Source organism: Glandiceps talaboti, chromosome 23 (assembly GCF_964340395.1).
Source record: "Glandiceps talaboti chromosome 23, keGlaTala1.1, whole genome shotgun sequence".
NCBI classification, from domain to species: Eukaryota; Metazoa; Hemichordata; class Enteropneusta; family Spengelidae; genus Glandiceps; species Glandiceps talaboti.
Window position 1 is genome coordinate 15,306,177 of NC_135571.1, and position 10,820 is coordinate 15,316,996.

General features: G+C 38.6%; 1 protein-coding gene across 4 annotated transcripts in view; it reads left to right on the forward strand.

Moving 5' to 3' along the window:
• The window catches only part of LOC144452638 (anoctamin-4-like), a 169,739-nt gene that overhangs the window by 40,586 nt on the left and 118,333 nt on the right, over positions 1-10,820 (forward strand). Inside the window, exon 1 of one of the 4 annotated variants that reach the window (XM_078143769.1) lies at positions 9,028-9,150. The exons of the other annotated variants lie outside the window; for them this stretch is intronic. Within the exon in view, the coding sequence (XP_077999895.1) occupies positions 9,073-9,150 (78 nt within the window). The 5' untranslated portion in view covers positions 9,028-9,072. Of the gene's footprint in view, positions 1-9,027; positions 9,151-10,820 lie in introns of those variants that run through there. 4 annotated transcript variants of the gene reach the window in all.

Below are 10,820 nucleotides of genomic sequence, written 5' to 3' on the forward strand. Positions count from 1 at the left end.
TTCTTTCATTGTCCATATATTTAGTCCCCGCGGACGAAGTCCGGAACGGGGACTTATGGATTGGGTTCCGTCTGTCCGTCCGTCCGTCCGTGTGTCCGTCCATGCGTCCATCCATGCGTCCGTCTGCAGCCGTTTCTTGGAGATGCCTGGACCGATTTTTTTCAAACTTGGTACATGGGCAACATACTATGGCATACATATGCACGTCAATTTGTTTTATGATACGATCCAATATGGCCGCCTAGCAACCATTTTGTTTGCGAATTTTCCCTGTCTAAAGCCATAACTCAGACATGCTTTAACAGATCTCATTCAAAGTTGGCATTAGGACAGTGTTCTATGACATACATGTGCATATTCATTGTTGTCATGATACGACGATCCAATATGGCCGCCTAGCAGCCATTTTGTTTGTGAATTTTCATGTCCAAAGCCATAACTCAGATATGCTTGCACAGATCTCATTCAAAGTTGGCATTAGGACAGTGTTCTATGACATACATGTGCATATCCATTTTCATTGTGATACGATCCAATATGGCTGCCTGGTAGCCATTTTGTTTGCGAATTTTCATGTCCAAAGCCATAACTCAGACATGCTTGAACAGATCTCATTCAAAGTTGGTACTAGGACAGTGTTCTATGACATACATGTGCATATCCATTTTCGTCATGATACGATCCAATATGGCTGCCTGGCAGCCATTTTGTTTGTGAATTTTCCATGTCCAAAGCCATAACTCAGACATGCTTAAACAGATCTCATTCAAAGTTGGTATTAGGACAGTGTTCTATGACATACATCTGCATATCCATTTTCGTCGTGATACGATCCAATATGGCTGCCTGGCAGCCATTTTGTTTGTGAATTTTCCATGTCCAAAGCCATTACTAAGACATGCTTGAACAGATCTCATTCAAAGTTGGTATTAGGACAGCGTTCTATGACATACATGTGCATATCCATTTTCATCGTGATACGATCCAATATGGCTGCCTGGCAGCCATTTTGTTTGTGACTTTTCCATGTCCAAAGCCATAACTCAGACTCCATTTTCATCGTGATATGATCCCCCATACCCACCCAATCCTTTATTGTTGGAGGCATATTCCATGTCCAACAAGCACACACAACATATCTAAGTCTGTTTGTTTTAGGTTCACAAATGTTGTTGCGTGATCAGAGTAGTGATAATTCCTTGAAACCCAATTATAGCGGGGACTATGTCATTCTCAATGACTTGTTATACTTGCATATATGTTAGGCTCCATGCATGTGTCCGTCCATCCACACACACGCACATACATTCACCCTGGCATGCAAAGTATCCTGTATTATAGATTATCACTAGATATTTAACAAAGGACAGTGGATATCCTGTATTATAGATTATCACTAGATATTTAACCAAGGACAGTGGATATCCTGTATTATAGATTATCACTAGATATTTAACAAAGGATAGTGGACATCCTGTATTATAAATTATCACTAGATATTTAACCAAGGACAGTGGATATCCTGTATTATAAATTATCACTAGATATTTAACCAGGGAGAGTGGATATCCTGTATTATAAATTATCACTAGATATTTAACCAATGACAGTGGACATCCTGTATTATAGATTATCACTAGATATTTAACCAATGACAGTGGACATCTTGTATTATAGATTATCACTAGATATTTAACCAAGGACAGTGGACATCTTGTATTATAGATTATCACTAGATATTTAACCAAGGACAGTGGATATCCTGTATTATAGATTATCACTAGATATTTGACCAATGACAGTGGACATCTTGTATTATAGATTATCACTAGATATTTAACCAAGGACAGTGGACATCCTGTATTATAGATTATCACTACATATTTAATCAAGGACAGTCAGTGGGTATCTTGTGTTAAAGCCCAAGGTGCAACCAGGCTAGGTGTCCACTCTAGGGAAGTAGGTTTGCACATGTGCAACAGAATAAGTTTGTTTATCTGGGAGGAGCATTTGGTAAATCCGACCCAGGTAGTTTATCAACATAAGTGGTTGTTCACACATATTGCAGGTATATAATAGTACTCCAAAAGGGTATCTGCGACTTGGAAGTGCGCCTCGTACAAACTCAAAAATGATGTCTGCCACTGGGTGTACAACGTATCTACGATCGGCCGTACAACGTATCTGCGAACGGTCGTACAACACGAGTGCGATTGATCTCTATAAAACTCTATAAATATGTCATGCCTCACATCGTGTCGTTCTAAGTTCGATGATTTCGAAAATGTCATGGATTTACAACCCACATGGTTCTTTATCGATATCTGTGTTAGGTAAAAATTACGTCATTATTTTCCCTCGTGCTCACCGTTTATTACTGCAATCATTCAATAGACCCTTGTCTCGGTGAGAGTGTGGTATGCGAAACATGCCATTGATGTACACATGCGTTGATCGACGTACTAACAGGAGGTGGGGGCCCCGGGAGGGGTCACTTTCATTCCGCACGTCGGAGTTGTGGTCCCGTGTACACGGTGTCGGTAAGCTCCCTTTGAACTTTGTCGATAGGCAACGCAATGCTGCGATAATCGTATGAAGGACGTCGGCACCGACATTTGATTCTTTGTGGTCTGTGAAACAATTGTACATTGTAACAATTTAACAAATCTGTAGCTCTTTACCGCTTCTTTCATCATCGATGTGTTATATAGTGAGACAATACATCCATGCCTTCCAAAGACTACGCCAGAGTCTATGGTATTTTAAACAATTAGGGCAGTTGACACCATGCACCGACTCGTAGTTATAAAACTTTCAGCGACTTTGCAACTCAACTCATTGTCGGCTTTCATCATTCAAAAATCAAGCGTAACGCATTGCCTAGGCTAAAGGGTGGCCGAATCTGTCAACATGGTCAAGTACGAATGTACAAACAATATACAAACATTGGTGTGGCTTCTTATTACGTGCCAGTACATGAGTACATGGATGTATTATTACGGAGATGGGAAGTTTCGTGGACTACGATCACACTACGATTATAAAAAAAATGTGATAGTTCTAGCCTTCGAGACAATCACGAACGCACTGAATGAAACAAAAACAACAATCGTAATAATAAAGCTAATGAGTTGCCGTGCAGGCACTTCGTCGTGTCGCATCAAATGTACGATCACAACGATCGATGACCGCCAATTTTTTTCTAAATATTACATTTCAGCAATGATTTTTGATGCAATTTGAAATTGTTACCACGAATTGCTATTATCATTTTATTTCTAACATGAATGCAAGTAGCGATGTCCGAACGCTCTGCATCACCGGTACCATAAACGAACAATGGGGGGGGGGGGGGGGGGGGGGGGGGATTACCCTTTCGTCATTCGTGTAACTTTTAAGGGCAATCAAGGAGAGTCGAATTGTTTCATTTGTTCAGATGAGACTTTGATGTATGTAGGCGTTACCGTTCCACCTTTTTAGCTCAAATAACAATAAGACCGTTATACCTAATTGACTAAAATTGACACCTTCGGAACAATGGTAGTCAGTTGCTCGTAGGGACCGGTCTCAGCCAAAGGGGTCGGCGAAAATCTACACTGAAAGTTTATAATCACCCACTATTAGCACCAATGCTAACGTAATATAATGATGTAAATTGATTGTAGATGATGATTCGTCGTGGTTTTAACACAAAAATAATCCATTGTGAAAAAGATATAAAACGACACAAGTTTTTCAAAATTACACCACACTGCGGAAACGAAAGTCGAAGCAACATCATGCCAAACTTAACGAAAACGCAATTGAACAACTGGAAGCAGCTGAAGAAGAGGTCCGACACATACATGAAGAAGACAACCCTAGAAGCATGCGTCAGTACTAGTATCTTGCCATTTGAATTTTTCGTCACGGCAGGCATGAAAACACTGATAGCAAATGCATGTTCACAGGGTGGCGTGTACACAGGAAAAGGACAGAATTCCAGTTTGAGTAAATCGTTGACTGTCCGTCTGCATGAAACATATAACTCTGTGGGTTCATCAGTCGTCCTTTTTACTTTCATGTTGCAAGTCCGTACGGTACGGTACCTGAGTGACGTATGTGCATGGTAAATAAAATGTGCTCATTCGAGTCGTCAAGTTCCCAAATTGCCCAACTCCCAACTTCTTGTTTTCACAGTTTAAAGAAAAAAAATGACTTACTTTGGTTGTTTCCTCTTCTGAGGGACGTCTTTATCGCAGTCACTCTTCACTACCGCCTTCCTTTTTGTTGCTAGTGATTTCAGCATAGCTGTTGTCTTCTGCTTGGATTTGTAACGTTCAATAAATGATGCCATCGAAACTTCGGACGTGGTGATCGGATAGAACTTGTTTTAATAACTCTCGAAGTACTAAATGAAATGATTCGAGAGGTCCTGTCCTATAAGTATAACGTCCGGTTTTAAGCTTTGCAGCGAATCGCAAACACGCTATGCGACCAATCGCACTCGTGTTGTATGACCGATCGGAGATATGTTGTACGACCAGTCGGAGATACGTTGTACGACCAGTCGCAGACATCATTTTTGAGTTTGTACGAGGCGCACTACTAAGTCGAGGATACCCATTTAAGGTACTGTTACATACCTCCATATTGGTTACATGTAGTTCTTGCCTAATCCAAAGAGTCCCTTGTTATATTTTTTCCAAGTGACCGTGTTTCTGCTACCTTTTTTTCTGGTGTGTGCGTACGGCCAGACACCCAGTCTGGGTGAAACACATATTTCTATAAAGATATATATATAAAATATAGTCCGAGAAAATTGTATTTTGAGGGACCTGTTCCAACACCATCCAAACACTGTTACACAGTGACAATTTGTGTAATTGAAATTGTAAACTGATATTCTTGGGTACGAACAAACTAACTTGTATCATTTGTACAAGGTACGAGATTACAGTTGCACATGTACATGTACTAGCGTCAGCATTTGGTCGGTCGTTACGTAAATTTGAAAACACCAAAATCATTAGATAGATGACAATTTTCTTTACAGATTACATGTGGGTCATGTTTTGACAACATAATCAGGAAAACTTCAAAATTAACTTCACAAATATCGCACGGGCTAGAGCGGACTAAGATTTACATTTCCATACTTACTGTATACTAGGTAGCTTTCTTCGTGTGATCTGAAGTTTGGTAGAAATGTCATTGTTGTTCCCGTTATTTTCCTTCCGTTTTCTAATTCTTTGAAAGTATCCGTTATTGCTGTTTTATGATTGATTAATCTTGCATTTCCAAACCCAATGTCTCATCTCAGAAAACAGTCAATACCAGATTTAAACTGAATGCCTTCCAGAAGGATTTATGCAAGAAATTTAGCTCTATATCTGTGAGTCCCAATGAAAGTTAGTTGTCAAAAATGTTGTTCAAATGCCCGCCACGCCTCCTATTCTCAGCACAGGAAAACTTGCCATCCTCGACTTAACTCGGCTTTCATGATCCCCTACATTATACCCAGGATATGGCATGTGCATGTTGAACTTCCTTCTGTCCCACCACGAGTTTACACATTCTCAAGATTTTGTTGAGTGGCGCACCCTCACTGTACACTAATTATATAGAGGTCAATGTATCTACATTTTGTAGGTCACCATTATTGATACATTGTCGCGAAATTTTCTTCGCAGGCTAGTCGAGGCTTGGTCTATTTTCCATATTTTGACCACACACATTTGGGTATAAATTATAGATTATTACACTTGTTAAATGTGTGAGATTGTATTTATATCCTGAGATACAGAGTTAGATAAATGATTATGTACAAGCCTTGCAACAAACAGCGGTAGTTTGTTATCGAGAGAAATCGGAAAAGAACACAGTAAAAAGGAGACGGTACGAAGTCAGTATAATACGTCCTAAACTTCTAATCGAAAATCTAAAAAGACACGATTTCTCTTTATTCATCTCCGCATCAGTGTGTGAAATTTGAAAATAATATTCCATATTTGTCGAAATTGAAACGATGATAAATATTTCACCTGTTTGTGAACTCCGCGCTCATCGTAAACCTATTTTAAGGCCAAGAAAAAAATTGTTTTCTGGTGAGTTTGAATCAGTTAAATACCCTGCCTCGGTCTTCTTTTTTTTCGTGTTTGTGCAGCCAATGCAGAGTGCAGATCCAAGGGAAACACAAAATAAGGCTGGCATGAAACCCCTGAAAACAGAGTCTTTCTCAGTAGTGTAGAGCATGAGTATAAAGTTGGCATCAGATTCAGATTTGGATCTGAGGCCATCTGATGCTCAATATAATGTTCATAAGATAACACTACCTGAATCTGAATCTGACGTCAACTTTATACTCGTTCGATAGATTAATTACTCAAATTGGTCATTAATATTCATCGAATTATTACTAAAACCTAATCAGTTCTGCCATTACCCTACTGAACATGTCTATGAAATTTCGATTGAATTGATGCAGCCATTTTTTGGAAATCGTGACACAGACACACACAGACACACAGACACACACACACACACACACACGTACACACACACACACACACACACACACACACACACACACACACACACACACACACACAGACTTCATCAGTATATTATATACTAAGGTAAAAATCACAAACGAGCTTCTCCTAGTTATCCTGAATGCACACTCCAGCTATTTCAAAACAAACGCAAAAATGCATACATCATGGTGGGGTGAGTACTGACTCTAGTTTAGTCTCCACTCTGTCGCCATATGTTTGACTACGATGTCAGTTTGTCATTTACATGACAAAGATTATTGCTGGATAGTGCCAAAACATATATGGAAACAATTTTTGATATGATTTCTCAACTCTCGAATTCAAATGAAACAAACATTTTCTAATGCCTCCATGATTGTAGTCTAGTTAGTTATCTCCACAAAATGCACAGAACTAGAGATCGTAGAGAACATCATTGTCACTATAATAATATCAGTATCAAATGTCGCACTAAATGTTATATGTGTTGCTTCTATGCTATCAGAAAATTTAGCTGAGAGTATGGGAATTCTTGATCAGAACATATTCAGTCATAAAATCCTCAGGTTTCTGATAATTTCCAGTACTTGTTATAAGACAGACTACAGTCCAAGAACATTTGGTTAGCTACATGTATTACATGTACATCTGATGTCTTACATATGACATATCATTGCCCAGTTTTCACTACGTCTAGCTTGTCTGTCAGTGTCACATTTTGCTTCCTCTGTTCAGTTTTCTCAGATGTTTTAAGAATTTGAAAATAGTCAGTGTCTGACTGACAAAATTTCTTTCCACAGAAGTTTAGAAAACATTTAGTTCTACTCTACGTAAACGCCGTGTTGTTGCAACATGAGACGTCACATTGACCTCATGCTTCCTACTTCGTGCTTCCTTCAACGTCCCTATGAAACTAGTTTGAAGGCTTTCGCTAGCAATAGCATGGCCAGTCTTGTTTTTACTGCGTAATCGTCAAATGTTTTCCAAATAATGAATTAATTTCTTATTTTACACTTTGGTTATTTTTATTTAGTAGCTATTGTAACTTTTGTGCAACATATATTTAATTTTCTGACCTCAGAAATGTTTTCTGTGATCGTCAGGTTTGAGTACTTTCCTAAGCCAGTCCCACAACCATGGAAATAGTTCAGCGGAACTAATCTTGTCCATGGTCCATATATTTTTCTACATTTCAAATCGATAATGGGACCAAGAAGAAAAGTGAAACAAAAGTACACACAGCACACACACACACACACACACACACACACACACACACACACACACACACACACACACACACACACACACACACACACACACACACACACACACACACACAGAGAGAGTATATTGCAAAGATAACAGGAATTGTAAGACAAATGAATAAACATTCAATAAATGTATGCAAATGTGACTAGCAACAAGACCACACCCATAGCAACAGCCAAATGATCACGTATATTGCAAAGATAATATCAGGAATTGATACACAAGTGAACAAAAACATTCAAAAATGTATGCAAATATATCTAGCAACATGGCCACGTCCATAGCAACAGCCAAATGATTGTGTATATCGCAAAGATAGCAATAGGGTTGGATAGGCAACTGGATAGTCATTCAGCAAATGAACACCTATTGTTAGCATGGACTAGCTGGCATACATACAACGCCATTGGCGGTTTCTTTTACAAGACAAATTTGAAACAAATTTTGCCCCAGTTTGATGGTAAACCTGCTATATTGACTTTGTTAACGTCAGTTATTTCTACTCATGTTGCATCACTATGTATTTACAAACAGTATATATGAAATATGAGCCATGTGAAACTTTTTCAGTGCAAAATGGGATGAAGATATGAGGGCAAAGTCAGTACTCCTTACAGCAGTTTGAATTTCCCGCATATGTATCAGTTACCTTGCAAGGGTAACATTACAATGTACAATCTAGTACAAAGACCACAGTGTATGGAATGCATAAATTACTACATTGTATTCTGAGGTGTGGTGACAAAATAATGTACAATCTAGTACAAAGACCACAGTGTATGGACTGCATAAATTACTACATTGTATTCTTAGGTGTGGTGACAAAATAATTATACTGTTGTCATTGCTGGCCCAGGGTAGGAGAAAGTCAGTCCACTCAACAATAGTAAATATTTGATCTCATAAAGTAGGTGACAGACAGCCATAGCATATAGTTAGTGTCAAACAGATTGAAGTTTATAAACAATGTTAATCTGAGGTGTATTGCCCAGTTACTCGGCCGAGTGTTTTATGACAAGTCAGTATAAAAGTTACAATGTAGGACTTCACCTGATTGGTTGCTTATGTGTAAGCTTAAGTACTAGTAAATTCATTCATTACATAGTCATGTACTATGTTAATAGACGTAATAAATTTATTTATAGCACACCAAGACCACATTGTTTGTTGAACAATAGTTCTAACTAGCCTAACACAAGGTGTGTTCTGTGACGTCACTAAGGTCTTCACTTTAGCATTGCAAACAGTCACTTTTACGCCATGATATGTTTGTGTAGATGTTTACATGTTTGATGTAAGAATGGCTTCTACTGGCGAGTCAGAGCGGAGTAAAAGTTATGAGTTACTACCAGTTGTCGAGGAGGCAAGTACAAGTAGAGATAGTGGCATGCATGTAGAAAACATTTCTAGACAGTTACATATGGTACACTACATGTACATGTATGTAGTAAGAATGACTTGTTATGGTGCTACACTGAATATGACTGGGGGCAATTTCACCCCCATCTATAGGGCTACAATCTCCATACACTCTACCCCAACCTAGGGCTACAGTCCTGTCTCAATTCCTTCAAGGACTACAATCTCCATACACTCTATCCCAACCTAGGGCTACAGTCCTGTCTCAATTCCTTCAAGGACTACAATCTCACACTCTATCCCCTTCCAGTACATGCAAAGCACATACCTGGAATACCATTTGAAACTTGAAAGGTTGGAATTTAAGAGTGTGTTAAATAACTTGCTGATCAACGTGAGAAGATAGTGTTTTATAGAGTTGACATCACAAGACAACAGTGTCTCAGCCTGCCTTTATAAACAGTGTTTTAGTCTGCCTTTTATAAATGAATTGCAAGTTACAGAAAAACATGATCTTTGGTGACATATATTACTGAGACAGTTTCCTATACATTTTGTATGTTCACATTAAAGCATGCTCTTGATAAGGAATTCCGACAGAGAAACATTTTAACAAGGCTGACACTAGCTGTTTTATATAACCACACCTTTCTCTTTATATTGTGACCATCTCTTGATTTCTTAGAGTGTATTTATTGTATCCTTTTTTAGCACACCTGAACTGATAAGGTTATGTAGTGCTATAGGCATGGCAAAGTATATGTCTGTCTGTCTGTCTGTCTGTCTGTCTGTCTGTCTGTCTGTCTGTCTGTCTGTCTGTCTGTCTGTCTGTCTGTCTGTCTGTCTGTCTGTCTGTCTGTCTGTCTGTCTGTCTGTCTGTCTGTCTCTGTCTGTCTCTGTCTGTGTGGATGTGTGTGGATGTGTTGTTAAAGTCAAAAGCCCCTGGACTGCTTGCCATGATGTTTGGTGGGTGCATTACCGTGGGTGTCTAGTAGGGAAATTGTTCAAATCAAAATGATATTACACCTGTGTGATTTGAGTAAAAAAATGTGATTTTTGGTCAAAAAAGTTAAACTCAAAAACTGCTCGGCAGATCTGCCTGAAATTTAGTGGGAACATTCTCAAGGGTGTTTAGATTAAGGATTGTTCATGACATGATGATCCCATTAGTGATATGCAAATTTTGGTAAAGAAATGTCAAAAAAAGTTTGCGAGAGGTTGGTCCTCTTTCTCCCTAGCGGGTATTTGTTTGTACACAACTAAGTACAAGTTGGTCCTCTTTCTCCCTAGGAGGTATTTGTTTGTACACAACTAAGTACAAGTTGGTCCTCTTTTTCTCTAGGAGGTATTTGTTTGTACACAACTAAGTACAAGTTGGTCCTCTTTCTGTTTACATTATACATGTACATGTATGTAAATAGAAGTAACCTTGTATATAACTTTGTATACCTGTGTGTAGAAGTAACCTTGTATATAACTTTGTATACATGTGTGTAGAAGTAACCTTGCTGTGGTTTGCTTTAGATTTGTTTGAAATCTTATATAAGACATTATGTATGTTGACGTAACATAGTTTATTCATAATAAGTATGTTACATTGTAGACATTCCTGTATACATAGCTGCATTTTTTGTTTGTCTTTGTTGACACTTAATTCCCCATTGGGAGCATTCA